Source organism: Mobula birostris, chromosome 18 (assembly GCF_030028105.1).
Source record: "Mobula birostris isolate sMobBir1 chromosome 18, sMobBir1.hap1, whole genome shotgun sequence".
NCBI lineage: Eukaryota > Metazoa > Chordata > Chondrichthyes > Myliobatiformes > Myliobatidae > Mobula > Mobula birostris.
The window spans coordinates 58971505-58998538 of NC_092387.1; the positions used below are offsets into that span (position 1 = coordinate 58971505).

General features: G+C 43.5%; 1 protein-coding gene across 1 annotated transcript; it reads right to left on the reverse strand.

Moving 5' to 3' along the window:
• Positions 1–5123: 5123 nt before the first annotated feature.
• Positions 5124–26092, reverse strand: stoml1 (stomatin (EPB72)-like 1). Its single transcript, XM_072282039.1, has 7 exons — positions 25909–26092; positions 18536–18642; positions 15786–15935; positions 12949–13152; positions 10682–10925; positions 7605–7799; positions 5124–5748 (listed from the first exon to the last, which is right to left on the reverse strand). Exons 1-7 carry the CDS (start codon positions 25985–25987, stop codon positions 5552–5554), a joined length of 1176 nt encoding a protein of 391 aa, XP_072138140.1. The 5' UTR covers positions 25988–26092; the 3' UTR covers positions 5124–5551.
• Between the last annotated feature and the right edge of the window lie 942 nt (positions 26093–27034).

A 27034-nucleotide genomic window follows, 5' to 3' on the forward strand; every position in this document is an offset into this window, starting at 1 on the left:
TGGTAAGGCTTCACCTGGAGCATTGTGACCAGTTTTGGGCCCCTTATCTCAAAAAGGATTGGGAGGGTTCAAAGGAGGTTCCCGGAAATCATTCTGGGATTGGAAGGCTTGTCATATGGGGAGCAATTGATGACTCTGGACCTGTACTCACCAGAATTCGGAAGAACGAGAGGGGATCTCATTGAAACCTACTGAATTTTGAAAGGACTCTACAGAGTGGATGTGGAGAGGATGTTTCCTGTGGTGGGGGAGTCTAAGACCAGAGGACACAACCTCAATGGACATTGAACCCTTGAATAATACCTCACTTTTTAAATATATTATTTGTTTTTGAACAATATTTAATCTATTCAATATATATATTCTGTAATTGATTTACTTATTTATTATTATTTTACTTTTTCTATATTATGTATTGCATTGAACTGCTGCTGCTAAGTTAACAAATTTCACGACACATGCTGGTGATAATAAACCTGATCCTGATTCTGAGTAGAGGGGCGTCCTTTTAGAATGGAGATGAGGAGGAATTTCTTTAGCCAGAGAGTGCTGAATCTGTGGAATTCATTGCCACAGGTGGCTGTGGAGGCCAAGTTATTGGGTGTATTTAAGGCAGGGGTTAATAGATTCTTGATTAGTCAGGTCAGGTCACTCGTCTACTGTACTACACAGTGCTACTGGTACCATGTAACCCAGTACTACCTGTCGCATGGTCGGGTGGTCGGCGACTAAACTGGCTCCCCCACCAGGCTTGCCTGGTGAGGAGGGTGGCCAGACACCTTGCAGGATGAAAAACAAGACATGTCAAAGGGCAGATGAACCCTCCCGTAGGGTCAACGGCCATCTCACAAACACGTGCCGTGAAGCGTAGAAAGGGCATCCCTTGCATTGAAGCTTGGTCTGGCCATTCACTGCAACAGAACTTCCCCCAGCCGTCTTGGACCCCACCATGCCACTGCATCCGGGAGGAGATGTCAAGAGGGTGGGTCTGGACCTGTGCAAACCCCTATTCACCTAAAATCCACTCACGCACACGCTGTTCCTTTCTGAGGAGTGGGGTACCACCCCACTAACTGACTGAAAGGAACCATCATCATCCTGTGGGATGGATAGCCAGAGAGAGAGAGTCAGGACATGAAGGGATACAGGAAGAAGGCAGGAGATTGGGACTGAGAGGGAAAATGGTTCAGCCATGGTGAAATGGCATAGCAGACTTGATGGGCCGAATGGTTTCATCTGCACTTGTATCTTATGGTCTAATACAGACAGACAATAAATAGATACATGTCTCCTACAATGATATTTTTAGTATATGATATTATTATATATTATAAGGGCATTGTGTTGTTCTGCCAAGCATGGTGGGCATGTTATGCTGGTACGTGTGGCGACTGCCCCCAGCACCAACAGGGTGTGTTGGTTGTTAATTTAAACAACATGTTTCACTGTATGGCATGTGTTAAATAAACTTGAGTCTTGAAGTTAGTGTAAATTAATAATTCCTAAAATAACTCTGAACTGACAAAAATTACAAATTACTTGTAATTTTCTAAGAGAAGTAGGAATTTGTCTCTCATCTGCCGAGCATCACACGGGAAGTTTGGCTTGTATTTGGGGGTTCCTGTAAGGACAATTGCAGTGGCAGGGGAATTTGGCAACACGACATGCCGGGGAAATTCAATGGAAATTTGTTAGAGGTGGGCAAAGTCATGTTGGGTTTAGAAAGAAATGAACAAAGGAAAGATTTTTCTGGTGATGCATGGTTCAAGGATTAAGGGAACACAGATTTGAAGACAGGAACAAAGAGTTATGCAGCAGGAATATCATCAGTACTAACCCTCAAACATTCATTTACATTATGTACACATTTACATTTTTACTGGCCCTCAAACATTCATTTACTCTAAGTACATATTCCAAATTTCTTGCCCAGTTCTGATGGATAGTCTTCAAAGTTCAAAGGAAATTCATTATAAATGTACATACTGTATCTGTCACCATATATGTACTATCTTGAGAATTGTTTTCTTGCAGGCATTTACAGAAAAATGAAGTAGTATAATAGAATTTATGGAAAACTATACGAAACAAAGACTGACAAACAACCAGGGTGCAAAAGAAGACAAATTATGCCAATAATTTAAAAAATTGTAAATACATAATACTGAGTTGTGGAGTCCTTTAAAGTGAATCAATAGGTTGAGAAGTCAGTTCAGCGTTGAGACGAGTGAAGTTGTCCATTTGAATGTTTCTACCTCCGCAGACGCTGCCTGGTATCTGCAGTGTTTTTGGCATTTTCTGCTTTTGATCCATTTTAGTCATGTATGAGGACTGAACTGCTAGGGGAAGTGATTGAAGCAGGTACAGTGACAACTTTGGAAAGACAGTTGGACAGGTCCATAGATAGGAAAGTTTAGAAGGTTATGGGCCATGCGCTGGCAAATGAGACCACCTTGAATGGAAACAAGAGAAAATGTGCAGATGCTGGAAATCTAAGCATCACACACAAAACGCTGGAGGAATTTAAGCCTCTAGTGGACTCGTGGACTCGCAGACTTCAGGCTTTTGAATCTCAGTGGACTCGCTGACTCACTGACCAAGGCTCAGCCAATGGGCCTCAAATTCCCATCGATCTTCGGTATGAACCAGTTGAACCAAAGTGTCCGCTTCTGTACTGTATGGCTCTATATCATAATCTGAAGAAATTAATAGTGTTTGTGTGCCTTCTTTGTGAATATATCATGGGCTAGGCCTAGGCAAGTCTTAGGAGATATTAAATTCCAGGGAATTTAAAGCTATTAATTCTCAGGTGGAACCAGGTGGGTCCTGTGTTCAATTCTATTGTAAAGAAGGCATATGGTGTGCAAGTCTTCATTAGTTGAGGGACTGAGTTCAAGAGTTATGAGGTAATATTGTAGCCCTATAAAACCATGGTTAGACCACACTTGGAATATTGTGTTCAGTTCTGGTCACCTCATTATAGGAAGGATGAGGAAGCTTGAAAGAGGGTGAAGAGGAGATTTACCAGGATGATGCCCAGATTAGAGTACATGTCTTATGAAGATAACTTAAACCAGCTAGGGCTTTTCTCTTCAGAGCAAAGGAAGACAACAGATGATTTGATAGATGTATATAAGAAGATAGGATTCATAGATCAAATGGATAGGCAGAGACATTTTCCCAGAGCATAATATGAGAGGGCATAATTTTACAGTGATTGGAAAAGCGTAGGTGGGATATCAGAGGTAGTTTATTTACACAGAGAATGGTGGGTGCATGGAATGCGCTGACAGGGGTGGTGACAAAGGCAGATACATCAGGGACATTTAAGAGATGCATGGACTGGTACATGGACAATAGGAAAACGGAGGGCTAAGTAGAAGGGAGTGGTTAGATTGATCTTAGGGTAGGTTAAAAGGTCAGCACAATATCGTGGGTCAAAGGTCTTGTACTGTTCTATGATTCCAGCTGTTGCTTGCATTACACTAAACCATGTTACTTCTCATCACAGTCTAGAGCTCCAGCTTAACAGCTTCTTGCAACACATATGTGGAAGAAATCTCACTAAACTGTCATTCCATTTTGCACTGTGAGTATTTTATGTGCTGCGTTCCTAGGCAGTGTCGGAAAAGCTGACGGAACTCAAGCATATAAAAATGACAGCAGGATATTTGCTGCTTTGGGAGTATATTCCTTCCAGGAAGGTACAAGGTATCCGGGTGGCGGTGGGGGGGGGGGGGGGGGGAGGGTGGGCAAGGGGAGATCCAGCCATTCAGATCAAGTATAAATTCACAAACTAGTGGAGTGGTACTGGTGTTCTGAGGGCAGCCCGATCTCAGAAGGTTGGATACCAAGAACTCAGCTCCTCTCGTACCAAGTAGAACACGAATGCTGCTCGATGGCTCTGTAGTGAGTTGTTTGCATAATGCTTCACAGTGCCAGTGACCCAGGATCATTTCCCACCACTGTCTGTAAGGAGTCTCTCCCGTGACTGTGTGGGTTTCCTCCGGGTGCCCCTGTTTCCTCCCACGTTCCAAAGATGTCTGGGTCAGTAGGTTAATTGGCCACATGGGTGTAATTGGCCTCGTTGGACCAAAAAAACCATGCTGCATCTCTAAACAAGTAAATCAGAATCAGGTTTATTATCACACATATCAGTGATATAACTGTTTGAATTTGATAAGCATCTTTTTCTCTGCGCACAAAAGGTGAGATGTATATGGAATGAGCTGCCGGAAGAAGCGGTTGAGTTAGCTGCAATACCGACTTTGGAAAGACAGATAGGTACATGGATTGGAAAGAATTCAGAGATGACAGTGGTCCATTTTCCTCCCACATCTCAAAGACGTACAGGTTAGGGTGAGGAAGCTGTGGGCGTGCCGTGTTGGTGCTGGAAGTATGGCAACACTTGTGAGCCGTCCCCAGCACAGCTTCAAAATGCGCTGGTCATTGACGCAAACAACGCATTTCACTATGTTTTGATGTACATGTGACAAACAAAAAGCTTAAATCATTAAAAATTGCTGGCAAATTGGAATTAGCTTTGATGGGGTGTCTTGGTTGGATGGATCAGTGGGGATGAAGACCTGTTTCCATGCTGTGTGGCTTAATGAGAGATACGGCACAGAAACTGGCTTCCTGATCTACTGACTTGGTGCAACCCGTTCCCACATTCATCTACTTCTTCTCATCAGCCTCCCCCACCCACCGACTTTGCTCTTCCTGCATTCCAGATCTAGCTCACTGTACACGGAGAGAGAGGTGTCAAGGAGGGATGGTTCAGTGTCAGACATGGCCTGGAGGAGCCAAGCTCAGAGCACCCTTGTACCATAACGTGGCATGATAACTTATAGACCCATTAGCCACAATATTAGTTACCTCCTGTACCTAATAAAGTGGCCATCCATTGAGTGTATCTTCATGCTGCTGTAGCCCATTCACTTCTAAGGTTCAACGTGTTAGGCTGTTATGCACACCACAGTTGTACATGTGGTTATTTGAGTTACTGTCATGTTCCTGTCAGATTGAACTAATATGGCTATTCTCCTCTGCCCTCTCTCATTAACAAGGCACTTTCACCCACAGAACTGCCGTTCACTGGATCGTTCTTGTTTCTCGCACCATTCTCTGTAAACTCAACAGACTGCTGTGTGTGAAAATCCCAGGAGATCAGCAGTTTCTAAGATACTCAAACCACCCCATCTGGCACCAACAATCATTCCACAGTCAAAGTCACTTAGATCACATTTCTTGCCCTATTCTGATGTTTGGTCTGAACAACTGAACCTTTTGACCATGCCTGCATGCTTTTATACATTGAGTTGCTGCCTCATGATTGGCTGATAATATACTTGCATTAACGAGCAGGGGTACAGGTGTACCTAATAAAGTGGCCACTGAGTGTATGTACCACAACAGAGAATTATAGTTTATTTATTTCAAGAGTGGACTAGACCATAAACTATTAACAAGGGGTTAGTATAGAACTTTGGAGAAAAATAACAAAAATAATGTAAATAAAATACAAAATGTAAAACTCATCCGAGCCATGTCATTGTTGCATTATCTTGATTAAATCTTCCAGCCTCATTGCTAACTTCAAGTCGCCTTGTACACGAATTCGCCTGCTCATGTACGCAGAGAAAGGCTTCGTCTCTCCTGTTAACAGCGACCGCATGGTCTTCTCCGAAAGTTCCAGAGTGACGTCAGGTTCCCTCTCTGGCACACCATAGCCAGCATAGCCCGAATCTGAAAAGCAGAAGAAGAGGCCAAATCTCAGTGTTTTAGAGCAGCGGTCCCCAACCACCGGGGCCGTAAAGCATGTGCTACCAGGCCGTGAGGAAACGATATGATTTGGCGATATGAGTCAGCTGCATCTTTCCTCATTCCCTGTTACGCCCACTGCTGAACTTGAACGCACGCGAGGTCATTATGCACGCGTCATCCATGTCAGCGCGGGAGGAGATCAACTCCTTGAGCTTGCAAATGACGGCGGGCTGAAAAGTATGTTTGACATAACATCTCTGACGGCATTCCGGATCAAAGTCAAGGCTAAATATCCTGAGATAGCCACAAAAGGACTGAAAACGTTGCTTCCATTTCCAACATATCTCTGCAATGAATGCGATGAAAACTAAATAGACTGGACATAAAGAACCCCCTTCGAGTATCGCTGTCTCCCATCACCCCTCGATGGGACCGTCTTGTTGCAGGAAAACAAGCCTGGGGCTCCCACTGATTCAGCGATATTGGTGTGTTGCAATGATTTTATATGTTCATACGGGGAAAATATGTGCTGTGTGTTTAATATCCAAACGTTACTTAAAATGTTATGATGCTATTGACTGATAAGTGACCTATATAACCATATAACAATTACAGCACGGAAATAGGCCATCTCGGCCCTTCTAGTCTATGCCGAAAGCTACTCTCACCTGGTCCCACAGACCTGCACTCAGCCCATACCCCTCCATTCCTTTCCTGTCCATATGTCTATCCATTTTTTCTTTAAATATTATCGAACCTCCCTCTACCACTTCTACTGGAAGTTCTTTCAACATTTCAAGCTCCCCGTCCTCCCTTGATGATTGACTTACCACTATATTCATGCGAGGAAAATATGCGCTGTGTGTTTAATATTAAATTCATTAGATAAACCCTTTTAGAAACGAAATTGAGTGTATTAGCCCCTTATTACCAATATTCCGGTCGTGATGAACACCCCCCCCCCCACCACCACCACCACCCCGAACAGAATCACCAAAAACGCTTTGCAGAGAATAATATCGGCAGGTACACGCATGTGCACTGTTGCCCGCGCAAGGCTTCATAGTCATTGTAGTCTTACTTTGACTGCTACACTTGTCCGTTGGCAACCCTTCCCCCCCCTCCCACCCCGGGTCGGCCAGTCCGCAAGAATATTGTCAATATTAAACCGGTCCGCAGCGCAAAAAAGGTTGGAGACCCCTGTTTTAGAGTGTGGAGCAGTTCAGCACAGGGATAGGCCCTTCCACCCATGATGTTGTGCCCAACGCCCATCTAAGTATATCCCTTCTGCCTACACAATGCTTGTACCCCACACAAAACGCCGGAGGAACTCAGCAAGTCAGGTAGTATCTAGAGAGAGAAATAAACAGTTGATGTTTCAGGCCGAGAGCTTCACCAGGACCTCATTACCTCATTCCTGATGAAGTGTCTAGGCCTGAAATATTAACTCTTTACTTCCCTGCGTAGGTGCTGCCTGACCTGCTGAGCTCCTCTGGCATAATGTGTTAATGTCCAAATACATTATTAAGTACAGTACGTACCATAACTATCTTTCTTTTCAACCATGCAATTTTTGTCCTTATCATTCTTATAAAGAATTGTCATTTGGCCAACTACAAAAATGGCAACAGAAGCCCCAAAGAACTCATCCCTGGGAGAGGAAGAATCCTCGCCAAAAAGATATATAAAGTTGTGCAGTGAAAGTGGAAGCCACGGGGCCCATCAGCCTTCTACTGGCCCAGGACAGAGGACTCTGGCGAACTGTTGTCAGCTGTGTATGCCCCAGTTGGAGTGATTGGCATGAGAAGAAGAACATAAGCATTAAGCATTTGACTCACCTCTACTGAGGTCCAGATAGTACAGGTTGCGAGCTCCATTCTTTTGGTTAACAATGAATAGATAGCAGGCTTGAAACTGTGTCACCAGTTCCTTAGAAAGGAGACTTTGCACTCTGGAAAGTATCCAGTCTGGACTGATCCTGTCACTCTCAGATTCTCCAAACCCAGTCCCTTCGCTTACAATCTGAACACCCTCTGAAGGAACATAAATAACGTACCAAGTCATTAAATGACATTCAGAAACTTTCTCAAAAGTTTTTCACATAATCATTTTAGATTTCCCTTCCTGATGTGCAGAGGGATCTTGGAGCGCAAGAGAAAGTCTGCAGATGCTGGAAATCCAAAGCAATGTGCACAAAATGCCGGGGGAGCTCAGCAGGTCAGGCAGCATCCGTGGAAATGAATAAACAGTCCACATTCTGGGCTGAGACCCTTCTTCAGGAAGGGGGAATATTCCTGAATAAAAAGGTGAGGGGAAGTTGCTGCAGAGGAGGACAGCCAGAAGGTGATAGGTGAAACCAGGTGGCTTGGAAAGATAAAGTGCTGGAGAGGAAGGAATCTGATAGGAGGGGAGAGTACCACTGGAGAAAGGGAAGGAGGATGGGACACAGGGAGAGGTGATTACTAGAATACTGCCCAAGTTAAGGAGAATAACCCATAGGGAGATGTTGGATAAACTTTGGTTGTTTTCTCTGGCGCATCCAAGGCTGAAGGGAGACCTGACAGAGGGGCTCAGGAAATTATGAAAAGAATACAAAAGGTAGACAGACAGACTTCTTCCTCAGGGTAAAAAAGACAAATAGTTGAGGACATGCATTTAAGGTGAGAGGGAAAAAGTTTAAAGAGATGGGCAGGGCCAAGTAGTGAGTGTCTGGAATGGACTGCCGTGGGGTGGGGGGTGGGGGGTGGGGGGTGGGAATTGGTGGAAGCAATCCACAAATCTAAGTCCAAGACCAGAGGACAGCCATTTGAAGGATGGGTTCGCAGACTTTTTTACAGCATGGACCCTACCATTAACCGAGGGGTCTGTGGACTCCAGGTTGAGAACCCTTGATTTAGGGTAAGAGGAGGAAAGTTTAAAGGGGTACTGGGGCAAATGTTTTTTTACACAGAGAGTGATAGGTGTTTGAAAGCGGCTGCCACTCCTCCATTTCAAACATCTTGCATGTTGAACTATATCCTTCACTCCACCATTCAGTTGCCTGGCCAAAGAATTCTTTCCCAGAATCTCCCACTTCCAGTGAATCTTAAAAAAAAAACATCTTGAACCAACCCTGTTCTAATATCTCTTAAGAGTATTGACATAACAACATTTCTGATTTAATTATTGGATTTTGCAAGTCTCTTTTAAGAAGAGGTGATTGACATTCGGTCCCTCATCCAAAGGTGCTAAAACTGGCCTTGAAGATAGGAATGGGACTTTATTTAGTCCCTTTATATCCTAAAATCAGTTCAATTTTAAGACTAGAACCTACCTAAGAAGTATATTCCAGCAAAGGTGACATCTATGGAGGGGAATACACAGTCAACATTTCAGGCCAAGATCCTTCATCAGGATGGAGGGTCTTGGTCCAAAACATTGCCTGTTTATTCCCCTCCATAGATGCTGCCTGTCTTGCTGTATTCTGCCAGCATTTGAGTGTGTTGCTAAAGATTTCTGGCAGAACCTCTTGTGTTTACTATTCCAGGAAAGATATCAGTTTTAGTTGTTTTCTCATCCCTGGATGTTTCCTTACTCCCAGGTCTTAGCTGTACGCATCTGAAATACTTGACAGATATGCAACACACATAAAAGTTGCTGGTGAACGCAGCAGACCAGGCAGCATCTCTGGGAAGAGGTGTAGTCGACGTTTCAGGCTGAGACCCTTCGTCAGGACTAACTCAACTTGACAGATATAGGGGTTTTGTTGAAGCATTAGGTTTTAGTGAGCCACTGGGAGATACATCAAATAATTTCAGAAGATGTCCACACTAATGCCATGTTCACCATTGAGACCATGGTCACCAGGACACAAGCAGTGTCTACTCAGCAACTCCCTTCGACCCAATATTGTTCAGATGCCAGGATTTTCCTGTAACGGGAAAGTCCAACACCAGAGGACACAGCCTCAGAATAGAGGGACGTCCATTTAGAACAGAGCTGAGGAGGAATTTCTTTAGCCAGGGAGCGGTGAATCTGTGGAATTCGTTGCCCAAGGCGGCTGTGAAGGCCAAGACATTACATATATTTAAGGTGGAGGTTGATGGATTCTTGATTAGTCAAGGCATGAAGGGATACGGGGAGAAGGCAGGAGACTGGGGCTGATACGGGGAATAGATGTTTGGACATCAATTCAGATGCCGGGCCAGACTGAAAATGTCGGGGTGTCGGGGCCCGGGCGAGGGACGGGCCAGTTCAGGTTGCAGCTCCGTGACGCGGCTCCGCGCCGCACTGTGGAACTATCTTTGTGGACTTCAGTTCAGAAGGCTATTTGCTTGCAGTTCCTGTTTGCCTGATGTATTCTTTTTCTCTGCATGTTGGGTGTTCAACAGCCTTTTTTCAAAAATGGACCCATTTCTTATGGTTCTTTTTTTACGGGCACGATGTTTTTTTCTCCCTCTGCACATTGGGTATTCGACAGTCTTTTTTAATACAGGTTTCTTTGTTTCATGGCTGCCTGTTAGGAGACAAATCTCAAGGTTGTATAATGCATCCATACTTTGACTATAAATGTACTTTGACCTTTGAAAACATACAGTGAAGTGCGTTGTTTTGCATCAATGGACAACACAGTCTGAGGATGTGCTGGGAGCAGCCTGAAAGTGTCGTCATGCATCCAATGCCAACATAGCATGTCCAAAACTCACTAATCCCTAATCTGTATGTCTTTGGAATGCTGAAGGAAACTGGAAAAACTGGAGGAAACCTGTGGAGTAACAGGGAGAACGTATAAAGGCAGCAGCAGGTATTGAACCCTGATCTTACAGCTGGAGCTGTAAAGTGATACGAAAACTGCCACACTACCGTGCCATCTCATGGTGTGCAGTCATGACATCCTCCCACCAGTCTCCCTGAATATTGGAGGAACATTCCTAACCTTCGCTGTCACTGGAAAACTCAGAGACATGCTGAGAAGATGCTGACGGTGCAGAGCTACTGCTATTTACAATGCGCTCGGCTATCATGCGGAGGGGTTGGGGAAGCCGGTCTAGTCGACTGCTGGGCGGAGTCGGGGGCAAGTTGTGGAGAGCCTCCAGCGGGAACTTCAACACGCTGTGCACAACCATATTCACCTGGTCTACTTGCACACCCCAGGACTTGGTCTTCTCATTAATCTCAAACTACAAGGTGAGAACAGAACAAAAATAAATTAGTTGTTGGGCTTTTCTTCTAAATTGGGATTTTCATTAAAAAAGAACAGGCAAATTCTCTTGAATGGTGTAATCTCTCTCTCCTTCATCCCCTGGCTTCTGTAATTAGCCATAAGATATAGGAGCAAAATTAGACCATTTGGCCCATCGAGTCTGCTCTGCAATTTCATCATTTATAATCCCTCTCAACTCCATTCTCCTGCCTTCTCCCTGTAACCTTTGATGCCCATACTAATCAAGAACCTCCATTTTAAATACACCCAATGTCTTGGCCTCCACAGCCGGCTACTGCAAAGAATTCCACAGATTCACCACCTCTAGCTAAAGAAATTCCTCCTTATCTCTGTTCTAAAGAGATGCCCTCTATTCTGAGGCTGTTCCCACTGGTCCTAGAATCCCCCACTACTGGAAACATCCTCTCTATCTAGGCCTTTCAATATTCGATAGGTTTCAATGAGATCCCCCCCTCATTCTTCTAAACTCCAGCGAATACAGCCCAGAGCCATCAAACGCTACTCATATGTTAACCCTTCCACTCCTGGAATCATTCTCCTGAACTTCCTTCGGACACTCTCCAATACCAGGACATTTTTTTTAAGATAAGGAGCCCAAAGCTTCTCACAATTCTCCAAGTGCACTGCCAGTCTACATGACATGACTGGACATTATCCACTTATAGCTCAATCTTTGAATAAATGTTTGCCCTCTCTTCTCCCAATCCTCCTCCAGCCATCCATCTTCCAATTTACCCGAACATTGCCAGATGTGGTTTCAGCTGTCTAAGCTAAGGAACATCTCCCTTCCACACCAATCTCTCCACCTACCAAAAATCTCTTGCTTATATTAAAATAATCAATGAAACATCTCTGTATCTAAGAATTCCCCTTGTCAGAAGCCATTAAGAGTTTATTAATGGTGCTGGTTAAATGCAAGGGCTAGAGATGGAGAGAAGGAGAGAGAGGGGAAGGAGAGTAAGAGAGAGGGAGAAATAGAGGGAAAATGGGAAAGAAAGAGAGATTATGGAAGTAGGGGGTGAGAGGTGGGAGTGGTTCACGGGAGCAGTCGGAAAGGTAGCGGAACCAAGAGGGGGTGAGAGAGGAAGGCGGTGGAGGGGGAGAGAGATGGTGCAGGGGGTGGGAGAGAGAGTGGGGGAGATGAGGGAGGCAGGGAAGGTGGGGGGAAGGCCAGAGGAGAGGGAGTTGTTAGTGATGGGGTGGTTTGAGTATCTCAGAAACTACTGATCTCCCTGGGATTTTCATGCACAACAGTCTCTAGATTTTGCAGGCAAAAAAATATCCAGTGAGTGACAATTCTGTGGGCAAAAATACCTCGTTAATGAGAGGTCAGAGGAGAATGACCAGACTGGTTCAAGCTGACAGTAACTACACTTTACAACAGTGGGGTGCAGAACAGCGTCTCTGAAACTGATAAAACATCCTGTACCTAATAAAGTGGCCACTGAGTGTACACACACAAAATGCTGGAGGAAATCAGCAGGTCAGGAATAAATGGAGAGGAGAGGAATAAATAGTTCAGGCCAAGACCTTTCATCAGCTCTGGAGAGGAGGTAGGATGGGGGTTGGGGGGGAGAGAGAGAAGAAGCTAGAAACACTCAAAAGTTCAACTGTTTATTCCTCTCCATAGATGCTGCCTGACCTGCTCAGCTCCTCCTGCATTTATAATGTGTTGCTCTGGATTTCCAGCATCTGCAGAATCTATGGAAAAGAGTACAGTCGACATTTCGAGCCGACACCCTTCCGCAGGACTTGAAATGTCTCGGCTCGAAATGTCGACTATACTCTTTTCCATAGATGCTGCCTGGCCTGCTGAGTTCCTCCAGCATTTTGTGTGTGTTGCTCTGGATTTCCAGCATCTGCAGATTTTCTCTTATCTGTAGAATCCCTTGTGTTTATGGCCACCAGGTGCACATGTGATAAATAAACCTGAATCTGAGCTAGTAAAATTATTTGCCTCTAGAAGTAAAGATCCTCACCGATAATTGTTTTTCAGTTTTACTCTTCTTCATCTTGATGCTCGACAGGGATTTCTTGAGTAGGAAGCCAACCATCACAGCCTTAGCAGTGTGCGCCAAGGTGCTCCTGATATCCTGCACGACAACCACAGAAAGGACTGGATTCGAGACGTGGTACTGGATTTCTGCACCAGCGATAATCTGAGCGCCATCTTTACAAGTTGCCTGTGTAAAAGATTCAAGATTGTTTAATGTAATTTCCAGTATGAGTGTAAAAGAGAACAAAATAATTGTTATTCCCAGTCCTATGCAGCACAAAAAAAACCACAATATAAATAAGATTGCTTATATGCATAAATTGTACATAAAGCGACACTAGGCACAGGAGTGTCTGTATATAAGGTGACTCTGATAGGAAGTAGTGATGAAGGAGTGGGTTAGTGAGTGGAGGTTTTCATCTGCCTTACTGCTTGGGGAAGTATCTGTTTTTGAGTCTGGTGGTTCTGGCGTAGATGCTAGATAGCTTCCATCCTGATGGGAGTGGGACACACAGTCCATGAAGCGGAGTGGGTGGGATCCTTCAGGATGTTGCTGATCCTTTCTGTAGATGAGATGAGAGCTTACTCTTTCTCCTGTGGGACAATGGCTTTATTTTGATTTTGGTGAGTAACAAGAAAAATCAAAATAAAACAATACGATGCCATGTTTAAAATTAGCTTATCTTATTCTGAGAAGACGTGGTAGTGTGTAGCTTTGCGTGCAGTTTTTCATTGATTCCACTGTGTTTGTCTTTATATTTACTGTGAATGCCCGCAGGAAAATGAATCTCAGGGCTATATATGGTGACATATATGTTCTTCGATAATAAATTTACTTTGAACTTTGGTGTGTCTGAAAGGCGGAGGCAGAATGATCAAATTATTTGATTAATGACCCAGAGAGACGATTTCAAATCCCACCCTGCTTGCTAACGAAGTTTTATTTGGCAAATTGAGCTTATAAGTTGATTTTAGTGTCTTGACTTCACAATTCTGATTGTTCTCTCTTTGCACCTTTTTGTCTGTGCTTTCTGTGTAGCTGTAACACTTGTACTGCATTCTGTTATTCCCTTGTACAACCTCGACATACTGATCTGGTGAAATTATCTGTATGGATGGCATGCAAAACAAAGTTTTCACTGTACCTCAGTACATATGACAATAATAAATCAATTTCCCCTTTTGTCCTTACCCCAGATAAAACATATAGACCACAGAATAGTAGAGTACAGGAATAGATTCTTCAATCTGTGACGCTGTCAAACTAATTAAGCTAATGATGCCTGATTAAATTAATCCCTTCTGCCCTCGCAATATCAATATCCCTCCACTCTCTGCACATTCATACAAGAATCTCTGAAATACCTCTATCATATCTGCCTCTGCCATCACTCCTGGCACAGCATTTCATACATCCACCACTCTCCGTGTAAAAAAAAAGTTGGTACACATTATCTTCTTTAATCTTTCCCCTCTCACCTTAAATGCATGCTCTTTAACATTAGACATCTTGACCCTGGAATAAAGCTTTCAGCTACCTACCCTATTGGTGCCACTCATAACTTAATGAACTTTTATCAAGTCTCTCTTCAACTTCTGCCACTCCAGAGCAAATAACCCTAATTTGCCCAAGCTCTCCAAATCCAGAGCATATTCTGGTAAACGAACCAATCTGGTGGCTACTTGCCAGTCCTCCGGGACCTCGCCCATGGTTAGGTCTGATCTATATGGAACTTGTTACCAGAAAATACATGGTAAGATCATAACTCTCTCTGGCCCTTAAAGACAGAAGACAGTTACGACCCAACCACATTTTTTTTAGAGATGGGTATTAAATGATGGCTTTGCTGCCAACATCCACATTCTGAAAGTGGTTCTTTCTCTCAGTTTTGCTTTAAAGAGATCATTAATAATTCAAAATACCAGCCTCAAAATATCAACTGTTTTTCTTTTGAACTGGTGTCTTAGATAAGTCTTTTTTTGCTGAAAAGAAACTAGATTGTGGAAGCTCTAGTATCTCCCACAGAAACTAGATTGTGGAAGCTCTAGATTGTGGAACCCCTACATACTGGCAGGAAAAAAACACTGCATTTTAATGTTATAATGTTTTTGTTACATAACATATACCAAAATATAATCCAAAGTTCTGAAATTGCATATCAAGGGTTTGATTAACATCAGGAACCATGACGTTACGTTCTGTAATCAAGGTCCTAGTTATTGGCGATTTCAATGTCAAATCTGAAGTGACTATCAGAAATGCTGAAAGTTATGCTGGTAGTTCTGGATTGTTTGCAGGGCTCCTAATCTTTTTCAGTTGATGGAGAACCAGCAGCTCTTTTGTTTACATTTGTAGACAGTTCCAACATGAGAGTGGTTTGTCATGTTTTATATTTGTGTTGAATTCAATACAGGGTACACAGTACCCAATGTATTCCCAAAGACCGTAAGACCATTAGACATACAGAACTGTGCAAAGGTCTTAGGCACATATATATTGCCAGGGCACCTAAGACTTCTACAAAGTACTTTGGTCATTTTATGCATTGCACTATACGGCTGCCACAAAAAAACAATTTTTTTGACATATGTGAGTGATGATAAACCTGATATAGGTTTATATATGGATATAGGTATCCATTGTGGACTGCAAGTGGAAAGGGGCAGGGAGAGGGGAATCATGGTTGGAAAAAGGAAAGGGAGATAGGAGGGCGTGGGAAGCACCAGAGACACACACTGCAATTAATCCTTAGATGTCCTCATGTTGTTTATTTTGCAAAAAAAAAGCACGAACAGCAACTCTTGGAGAAGGAAACGTACCTCAAACAGTGCAACATTGAAAGACTTGGTCTGGAGATCGACCACCTGCCACTGGTCAATGAAAGGCAGCAAGAGGACAATTCCAGGACCTTTGCTGCCTATAACTCTTCCCAAACGGAAGACAACAAACCGCTCTTGGCTTGGCACTATCTGCAGTTGTAAACAGGCGCAGCATTAGTAAAATGAATCTCTATCTACTTCAGAACAACAGTAAAGGATCAGAATTCCAGCAAGCAATACAATTATGGCAGCATAAATCCATGGATCATAAATAGTCAAAGCTGGTTTCAAAGTTCAAAGTAAATTTATCAAAGTACATATACAGTATGTCATCACATTCTGCACCCAGATTCATTTTCTTGCAGATATTCACAGCAGAACAAAGAAATACAATAGAATCAATGCAAATCTACACACAAAGACCAACAAGCAACTAATGTGCCTAAGACGACAAACTGGACAAATACAATATATAAATAATACTAAAAACATAAAATGGAAACTACCAGTTTTTAATAATACTTTTTATAAGATTTATCCTTTTTAACTAACTCATGTATTTTCCTCACTAACTGGCAGAAAGCTGTATACCGGATAAACTAACGGTTTACTACCTTTCTCATTTTTCATTGGCTAAGTATTAGCACATTGCCCACATGATGTAATTGTTTTAAATATGTAGCCTATTAGCTAGTTTATTCCTATTTAAGGAATTTCCTATCTATAAAAGTGATGGATTTTTCAGAGGTGCCATCTTTTCTTTGCTTCTTTTCATTGGTCTTCGCATTCTTGGCCGTTCATTCACCTTTTAACATCATTTCTCAGCTTTTTATTTAGTTTGCTTAGTATTTGTATGTTTGCTTGTATTCTAAAATAAACAACTATTAGAATTAAGACTGCTCACCACTCAGAAGAACCCTAAAGATCAGAAAGCAGGCAGACATCCAGCAAGTCATTGAAAGGGAGTCTACAGGTTGTGGAATCAGTTCATTGCTGAGGTGAAGTTATCTACGCTGGTTCTGGAACAGACCTGATCATGTGGGACTGAAAGCTCCTGTACTTCCAGCAGCGAGAAGAGGTCATGGCCTGGATGGAGAGGGTCTTTGACGATGGATGCTGCCTTCTTGTGGCAGGGTACCTTGTAGATGTGCTCAATGGTGGGGAGGAATTTTCCTTTGATGGACTGGGCCGCATCCATGACTTTGGGTAGGCTTTTCTGAAACTCCAGGCCTCAACACTGAGGTCACCAGAAACTAGTGGTCCTGGTCAGTAACCTAGTAACCATCTTGGTTTCTAGTGAAGTGTGGTTGTTGCTTATCCAGAACATTAGTGATCCAGCTCACATCTACAAACCTGTGCTTTGTTCAAACCTCATTGCAGATGGTACAATATGGAGCAAGAGACACAAAATGCCAGAATTTCGACATGTCAGTCCACGGCCTCCTCTACTGTGCAATGAGGCCATATTCAGGTTGGAGGAGCAACACCTTATATTCTGTCTGGGTAGACTCCAACCTGATAGCATGAACACTAATTTCCAGTAACTTCCCCAGCCCCTGCCTCTCCCGGTTTCACCCATCACCTACCACCTTGTACTTCTTCCTCCCCTCCCCTCCGCCTTCTTACTCTGACTTCTCCTCATTCTTGCCAGCCCTGATGAAAAGTCTCAGCCTGAAACGTAGACTGTTTACTCTTTTCCATAGATGCTGCCTGGCCTGCTGAGTTCCTCCAGCATTGTGTGTGTGTTGCTTTGGATTTCCAGCATCTGCAGATTTTCTCTTGTTTGTGGTACAATAAGGAGAGTGTTGCATAGTCATACAGTAAAGAATGACTTATCTTCTTGTTCCAGTGGTTTAGATAGAAGTTAAAAAGCCCATGGACTGCTTAGAGCAGGGATCTGACCAGAGAATTTTCTTTCCTCTGGTAATACCATCAGAGTTTAATTAATCTCGATGTTTCCTGAGAGCTTTATGCAACCTCCGTAATGCTTATAGATCCTTTGTAACACTGATTCTGCACAAGTGTATCAATTAAAGCAACAAGGCATGATAACACACCACAGCATAACATAAAACATAGAACACTACTGCAAAGTACAGGAACTTTGGCCCACATGTTATGCCAATCTTTTAACCTACTCTAAGATCAGACTAACCTTTCCTTCCTACATAATCTTCCATTTTACTATTATCTAAGAATCTGTTATATCTCCATAATATATCTGCCTCTACCATCACCCCGGCAGGGTGTTCCACGCACCCACCACTCTCTGTGATTAAAAAAAATATCTTTGACATCCCTCCCCTATATTTTCCTCCAACCACCTTAAAATTATGCCCCCTCGTATTAGCCACTGTTGTCCTGGGAAGAGTTTGATGTCCACTCAATCTCTGCCTCTTATCATCTTGTATGCCTCTATCAAGTCACTTCTCATCCTCCTTCACTTCAAAGAGAAAACCCCTATCCTCATAAGATATGATCTCTAATACAGGCAGCATCCTGATAAAACTTTTCTGTACCTTCTCTGATTATATCCATCCTATAATGAGGCAACCAGAACTGAACACAATATTCCACGTGAACTTTCCAGGGAATTGTAGAATAGCCATCAAAAGTAGGACATTCTGACTGAAGTTTTCCAAACCCTTGCCCAGGGTAATGCTCCTCACTCTCTGTTCTCTGTAACTTAATATCATCATATCAATGCCATTGCATAAAAGAGAAAATGCATTAAGTTCTGTGCATCATACCTTCAGGACAAACCATCCTGAGACTGGAAAAGTGATTATCACTAGGAAGAAAACAAGGATGGTCAGAATCCAGAACCAAATAACTGACGAACCGCCAAGGTCTTTGTCTGAAAGAGGAGAAACATTCTTTTTTTAGAAACACAAGCATATTTAGTTTCAATAACCAAGGCTGAAGACCATAAGACATTAGAGCAGAACTAGGCCATCATGGCTTATTTATTTTCTCTCTCGACCCCATTCTCCAGCCTTCTCCCCATAACCTTTGATGCCCTTACTATTCAAGGACCTGCCAACTTCTATTTTAAATACACCTAATGACGTGGCCTCCACAGCCATCTATGGCAATCAATTCTACAGATTCACCACACTCTGGCTACAGAAATTCCTCCTCACTTCTGTTCTAATTCTATGACAGTGCCCTGTATTCCTCGACTCTCTCACTATTGGAAATTTCATCTCCATATCCATACTCCTCATCATCATTCTGTGCTGTGTCATATGACGTCATCATTATGTGCCATGTTGTATGACGTATGTGATCATGGTCTCATGACCATGATTATTCTTAGCAAATTTTTCTACACGAACTGATTTACCATTGCCTTCTTCTGGGCAGTGTCTTTACAAGATGGGTGACCTCAGCCATTATCAATACTCTTCAATGATTGTCCGCCTGGTGTCAGTGGTAGCATAACCAGGACTTATGAAATGCACCAGCTGCTCATACAACCACTCACCACCTACTCCCATGGCCTCACATGACCCTGATCTGGGGGCTAAGCAGGTGCTACACCTTGTCCAAGGGTGACCTGCAAGCTAGTCCGGGGAAGGAGCGCCTTACACCTCCTTTGGTAGAGAAGCATCTCCACCTCGCCACCCAATGTCCACACTAGGCCTTTCAATATTCATTAGGTTTCAGTGAGATCCTACCTCATTCTCCTAACTTCAGTGAGTACAGGGCCAGAGACATGAAACGTTCCTCATGCAACAATCCTTCCATTCCTGGGATCAAACTTCCTCTGGAATACCAATACATCCTTTCTTCAATATGAGACCCAAAATGAAGAGTAACAAGTACTTGTCATTGCAACATCCTCTCAAGATTGACCCAATTACCTCAAGCGGGTAAGAAACATAACAAGGTGCTCTTAAAAATTAGGAGAATTATTTCCAGAACAGTATAATAACAGAGGCGGGCATTTAACCCCATAAGACTGCATCACCTTCACTATGACCACGGTTTGCCTTTTGCTTATATTATTGATATTTATGTAAAAATTGTTGGAGTTTTACTGGTGGAAAATTTAGAACTGATTAGGGTATGAGCTGGGGTTTTAGCCAGGCAGGATTAGACCAAAAGAAATAGGGGCAGAATTAGGCCATTTGGTCCATCAAGTCTGCTCCACAATTCCATTATGGCTGATTTATTTTCCCCCTCAACTCCATTCTCCTGCCTTTGCCCGGTAACCTTTGACACCCTTACTAATTAAGAATCTGTCAACCTCTGCTTTAAGTATACCCAATGTCTTGGCCTCCACAGCGGTCTGTGACAATGAGTTCCACAAATTTACCACCCTTTGGCCAAAGATATTCCTCTTCATCTTTGTTCTAAAGGGACATCCTTCTATTCTAAAGCTGTGTCCTCTGGTCTGAACTCTCCCACTACAGGAAACAACCTCTCCCGTCCACTTTACTTAGCTCTGTGATTATTCCGTATGTTTCAATGAGATCTCCCTCAAAGAGGTGATGAGACCTCTGTGTACACTGATAAGGGTTGGTGCACAGACTCTTCTGTAGTGGGCAGTCACTGTTCTATGGCAACCAGACATCATACAGTTGACTGCCAGCCACATTGCCTGCTCATGGAGTTTACTGTTGAGTTCATTACCACTGTCTACAGCAGCCCCCAGCGTGCCAAGACCAAGGAGTATCACCAGCTTTCTACAAAACAATGGTCTCTTCAAGATTGCAGGAGACTTCAATTACGTTAATTATTGTGTATTTTTTCATTGTGTTCTTTGTGCTTATTGTGTTTTTTTACACTGCATTGGATCTGGTGTAACAACCAGTTTGTTCTCCTTTACACTTATTTACTGAAGAATGACAATAAATAATCTTGTATCTTGAATATACTGTACAGGCCATTCCCAGTTTATGTATAGCCTGCACATGATCAAACATTTGGAACTGGCTGAATGAATTTCCAGGCTGTAATCTTCTTTCTTTCTTTTTCAATCTTTTTATTAATTTCAAAATATAGAAACAAAACATAGCAATAATACAAATAGTAGGAGATATATTGTTACACTTAAAAAAGTAATTGCAATACCAAATAGTGTAAATTAACAAAGCTCCCAATCATGTAGAACTAACAACAGATAATACAAAGCAAAAAAAACTGGAAAAATCATGAAAAAGAAAAAAAAACAAACCCCATCCCCAAAGAAAAACAGAATTAATCAACTAAACTAAAAGACTTGAGCAAAACTAACAACTTAAAAATGGAAAAGAAGAAAACCTCAGTGTCGACGACTCCATTCCCCTCCAACAACAGTACAGAGAGATAAAACAAGCTTCTTAAGATGCCTGGGAAGGCAGTTCATGGCCACATTTCTGACTTGCAAGCTGTTCACAAGAACAAAACCCAGCCTTAACCTGGAGGCAATGTGCAATCAGATCGCTTTAAAACATCTTTACTCCAGCTGCAGAGGGTGGAAACAAGATGCTTAAAGAGTCAGCAATATTACCTCTGGGAACTATCTCAGCAGTAGAGGAGGGCAATGTCTTTTGACAACGCTAGACTAGATTTTTCACGCATCAGCCTAGTTTTTCTCATTTGGGGCATGGGTTTATCCATTGAAACTTAATTCTGCATTGAACTGATTAAAAAATTCTACGTGCAGTTACTCCTGAGTCAATCTTCAGGGTTGAAGCTGCAGTCAAGAATATAATGTTACAAAATGCAGCCACCTTTCTGCTGAAAGAATTTCTGACACAGAGCAGCTCCAGTTTCACTTTGAGGAAGTAACGATGAAAAATGACAAAAGCACAGAGGTTGACATAGTTTTTACATTGATGCCAGTAAGACTTCTGCCAAGGCCTTCACAGCAGGTTGGTCCAGAAAGGTATGGCAGTTAATCTGGACCACAATAGAAAACTGGATCCAAAACTGGCTTGGTGGTAGGAGACAGAGTCGTCGCTTGACCACTTCGTCGAGCACCTCCGCTCCGTCACCGCATCGTCGAGCACCTCCGCTCCGTCCACCAAAACAGACAGGATCTCCCAGTAGCCACCCACTTCAACTCTGCTTCCCACTCCCATTCAGATATGTCCATACATGGCCTCCTATACTGCCATGATGAGGCTAAACTCAGGTTGGAGGAGCAACACCACATATACCGTCTAGGTAGTCTCCAGCCCCCTTGGTATGAACATAGAATTCTCCAACTTCTGGTAATTCCCTCCCCCTCCCTTCCCCCATCCCAGTTTCACTCTGCCCCCTCCCCCAGCTGCCTATCACCTCCCTCATGGTTCCGCCTCCTTCTACTACCCATTGTGTTTTCCCCTATTCCTTCTTCACCTTTCCTGCCTATCACCTCCCTGCTTCCCCTCCTCCACCCCTTTATCTTTCCCCTTACTGGTTTTTCACCTGGAACCTACTAGCCTTCTCCTTCCCACCCTCCCCCCACCTTCTTTATAGGGCCTCTGCCCCTTCCCTCTACGGTCCTGACGAAGGGTTCCGGCCCGAAATGTTGACTGATCGTTTCCACAGATGCTGCCCGACCTGCTGAGTTCCTCCAGCGTGTTGTGAGTGTTGCTTTGACCCCAGCATCTGCAGAGTATTTTGTGTTTAGGAGACTTAGTCTAGTGGCGGGTGGGTGTTTTTCTGGCTGAAAGTCTGCAACAAGCAGTGTACCACAGGGTTCAGTGCTGGGACTTCGGTTGTTTGTAAATAGATATAAATTACTTGGATGAGAACATAGGTGAATTTGCAGACGAGGAAAGTTCTGACACTGTAAATAGCAAAGAAGGATGCTTAAGGGCACATACTGTGTAGATCAGTTGGAAAGGTGGTCAGAGAGTGGCAGATGGAATTTAATTTGGACAAGTATGACACTTTCGGGAGTCAGATTCTAGTAAGTTATAGAGTAAATGGCAGGGAGCTTAGGAATGTTGATGTACAAAGAGACCTTGGGGTAATGGAGACAGCATTTAGTACACCTGACTTCATTACCCAAGGCACTGAGGATATGAGTCAGGATGTCATGTTGCAGCTGTACAAAACTGTGTACAGCTCTGATTGTCACATTATGGAAAGGATTGTCAGCAATAGAGAGTCCAGAATATATTTACCAGGACACTGCCTGGAACAGAGGGCTGTAGATAAAAGCAGAGAGTGGACAGGCTTCACACACAAAATGCTGGAGGAACTCAGCAGGCCAAGTAGCATCTATGGAAAAGAGTAAGCAGTTAACATTTCAGGCTGAGACCCTTCATCAAGACTGGAAAAAAAAGATGAGAAGTCAGGGTAATAAGGTTGGTGGAGGGAGAGGAGAAAAAAGTACAAGGTGGTAGGTGATAGGTGAAACCAGGAGAGAGGGAGAGGGTGAAGTAAAGAGCTGGGAAATTGATTGGTGAAAGAGATAAAGAGCTGAAGAAAGGGGAATGTGATAGGAGATCACAGAAGACCATGGAAGGGAAAGGGGGAGGAATACCAGAGAGAGGTGATGGGCAGGAGAGAGAGGGAAACAGGAATGGGGAATTTTTTCAACCTCATATTCATGCCTTCTCCACATAGCTCTTAAACCCTTACCAATCAAGAACCTATCAATCTCTTGATTCTACTATACTCCTGATTTCTGCCTTATAGGTGGTGGGCAATCCTTATTGCACCAGGAAGTGATTCACTTACCACAGAGACCCAGCCTCTGACCTGCGCCTGAAGCATTTTGTTTATATGACTGGTCCACTTCAGTTTCTTCTCAGCGGTGATCCCTAGGTTATTGACAGTTCGGGTTTTGATTCACTTATTTATCATACATACATGGAAACATACAGTCAAATGTGCTGTTTGTGTTAACAGCCAGTACAATACATGGACATGCTGGAGGCAGCCCACAAGTGTCACCATACATCATGTAGCATGCCCACAGTGCTTGGCAGAGCAACACAGAACACAAGGAACTGAACAGTAGCAGCAAAACAAGCCCCTTTACTCCCTCTCTCTCTCACACACACAAACACACAGTCCTCCAACTCCAGGACAAGCTGCCAGGCCTCAAAGGATCACATACCAGCGACCTCCCGAGTGGACTTCAGACTCATAGACCAAGGGCACTGGTCATTAGTCTTTGACTTTCAGAGATCCGATCAACTTTCCCGCTTCAATCTACGGTATCAACCCCAATGATGGAATCCCGAACTCCAGGTGGGGAACTTCATGACAAGAACGCCCATTGAACAACCGCAGGTGATCACATTCTGTAGTTGGAGGTAGCCTAAATGTTATTAGCCTGAATGGTGTCCAGCTCTTGCTGCGTGCACGCGCGGGCTGCTTCACTTGCTGAGGAGCGGCGAACTCTAAACATTCTGAAATTATCTGCAGGCATCCCCACCCCTGACCTTATAATGGAAGGAAAGTCATTGATGAAGCAGCTGATGATAGTCAGGTCCAGGACATTGCCCAGAGGAACTCCTGCAGTGACGTCTTGGAACTCAAATTAATGATGTCCAAAAAACACAAAACACAATAAACTTCCTATCCCTTAAGTGTTTTCCCATCAAAGCCTATTGATGTAACTATAAATAAATGAATACATAATTTGAAGGGATTTTGTTTTGAGAGGAACTCAGCTGTTGTTGACAGCAAAATAACATCACGTGCCGAGGCACAAGTGGACCTTAGGTGCACAAAGTAAATCTACCATATACATGTCACCATATACAACCCTGAGATTCATTTTCTTGTGGGCATACTCAATAAATCCATAATAGAATCAATGAAAGACAGATTGCACAAACTCCGGATAAATCCCGAGGGAATTAACATGTTTTTCTCAAAAAATATTTATGTCCAATTTTAATTCTTGCTTGGAAACACCAGCTCTTGCCGGGCTGGAGAATTTTTTCCCAACTTAAAATGAGTTAGACAATATTTAGATGTTAAAAAAACAAGGAAAGTTGGTAATCTCATAAAATCAATAATGGCAAATGCTGTATTACTAAATGAAGATTTTAGAATGTGGTCCTAATATAGTCAGAGTCTGAGTTACATAAGGGTTCTGATCCTGTCCCATAAATTGACCTCCTTAACTCAGAAATGCCTATTTTCTATAGCTTCCCATTTCACATCTCTCTACACACACTTGCTATAATCCTTTAATTTTACTGAATAATTACCTACAATTAAACTAATGGTATACTGTATCCCATCATTAATGAATACTGTGAAACAATATTATTACTAGATTGAAAAATACAGTAAAAAATGTTTAGGGACAATATATTTATAAGCTAGAGATCCCCAGTGCTGGTCAGATTGTTTCACACCAGGGAGCCTGATGCTTACTTCCTTGTCTTAATCCCTGACCTTCCCAATACACTTGCAGAGAAATGAACTCCAATGAATTCCACAAACTGATACTTAGGCCAGCACAACACACCTAGGCACCTAGGCATATCTGCTGAGTCGGACTCAAACACATCTGGGATTATCCAGATTCCCTTCTTTACTGAAACAAATTCACCAATGTATGTATATGATTCCACACCCAACTGGACATAACTGAATATAAGTCACGGCCAGACACCCCAATCACAGCGGTGCACCTGGGTCAGTCCTCCAACACATACCGATGCTCCTCACTGATACAGTACACCTACAGTAGGTACACAGACCACCCCTTCCTGGACTTACCTGAATTCATGGGTCACATCTTCCTGGACATGGCTGGGTAGGCAGAAAACACCTTCCCAGACACACCTGAGTATGTAGATAACATCTTCCCCAAGCACACATCATAAGGGGGTCGCACCTTCCCCAGACACACCTGGTATGAGGATAGCACCTTCCCCAGATACACCTGGTACAAGGGTCGCACCTTCCCCAGACACACCTGGTACGAGGGTCGCACCTTCCTCAGACACACCTGGTACGAGGGTCGCACCTTCCCCAGACACACCTGGTACGAGGGTCACACCTTCCCCAGACACACCTGGGTACGCGTGTCACCCCCATCCCAAAACATAGCTGTGCACACAACACTTATCCCGGACACAGGAGTACACGAGTCTCCCTTCCCCAGACACAGCCGGTACAAAAATAACACTCTCCAATGACACCCCACTCCCCGGTCACCTTCCCCCACCGTTACCGATATTGTCATCTTTCGGCTCCTGCAACAATGCCTCTTCGGCTCCATCTTCCGCAGTAGCCACCGCCTTGTACCTCATGCCGCTAAGCACCCGCCCCCGACTGGGGCTGCAGGCGGCGTTCACCCGCTACCGAACCGCCCATCCAGGTGCTCAGCGTTCGGCGTCGGTATCGGCACCGCCGCCTCCGCCCCACATTGTGACCCGCCCGCCCGGCGTTACCATAGCATTGGCGACAAAGGCCACCCCACGTCACGACACCGCCCAGCTATTCCCAAACTGAACTGTCACTATTCGGCTCATTGTGTTGTTCTTTCAAGAAGCATCCAACAAGCAGGAAATCGGATCCGAGCTCCCTACGTTGAAATAGCGCATGGGAACGTCTGCAATAACCTGGGAGTAGACAGATTTACGGTTTAACCACATTCGGACGACGTTTCCCAATGATTTTCAGAAGGCATTTGATAAGGTGCCACACATGAGGCTGCTTAACTAGATAGAATCCTATGGCGTTACAGGAAAGATACAGTACTGGAATATTTAGAGGAATGGCTGACAGCCAGGACCGGGAGGCACTGATTGGGGATAAAGGGGGCCTTTTCTGATGGACTGCCAATGACTAGAGGTATTCCTCAGGGGGTCAGTATTGGGACCGCTACTTTTCACGTTGTTTGTCAATGATTTGGGTAAGGGAATTGATAATAGATCAGGCATTGTGGCAAACTTTGCGGATGATACAAAGATAGGTGGAGGGGTAGGTAGTGCTGAGGGAGCAATGAATTTGCAGCAGGACTTTTTGGAAGAATGGGTAAAAAAAAGTGGCAGATGGAATACAGTGTTGGGAAATGTGTGATAATGCATTCTGGTAAAAGGAACAATAGTCTAAATGGGGAGGTGGTTCAAACATCAGAGGTGCAGAGGGACATTTGAGTCCTCGTGCAAGACTCCCAGAAGGTTAATTTACGGATTGAGTCTGTGGTAAAGGCGGCAAATGTAATGTTGGCATTTAATTCAAGTGGAATAGAATAAAAAAGCAAGGAGATAATGATGAGGCTTTGTGAGACATTAATCAGGCCACACAGAGTATTATCAACAGTTTTGGGCCCCTTATCTCAGAAAAGATGTGTT

Excerpts from the sequence above, each read along its gene's own strand:
- stoml1 (XM_072282039.1), bottom strand. The coding sequence starts at position 25,987 with ATGAGGTACAAGGCGGTGGCTACTGCGGAAGATGGAGCCGAAGAGGCA. Across the intron at positions 18,643-25,908 it reads GCCGAAAGATGACAATATCG|ACAAAGACCTTGGCGGTTCG; the intron begins GTAACGGTGGGG and ends CTCCTCTTTCAG. Across the intron at positions 15,936-18,535 it reads CAGGATGGTTTGTCCTGAAG|ATAGTGCCAAGCCAAGAGCG; the intron begins GTATGATGCACA and ends TTACAACTGCAG.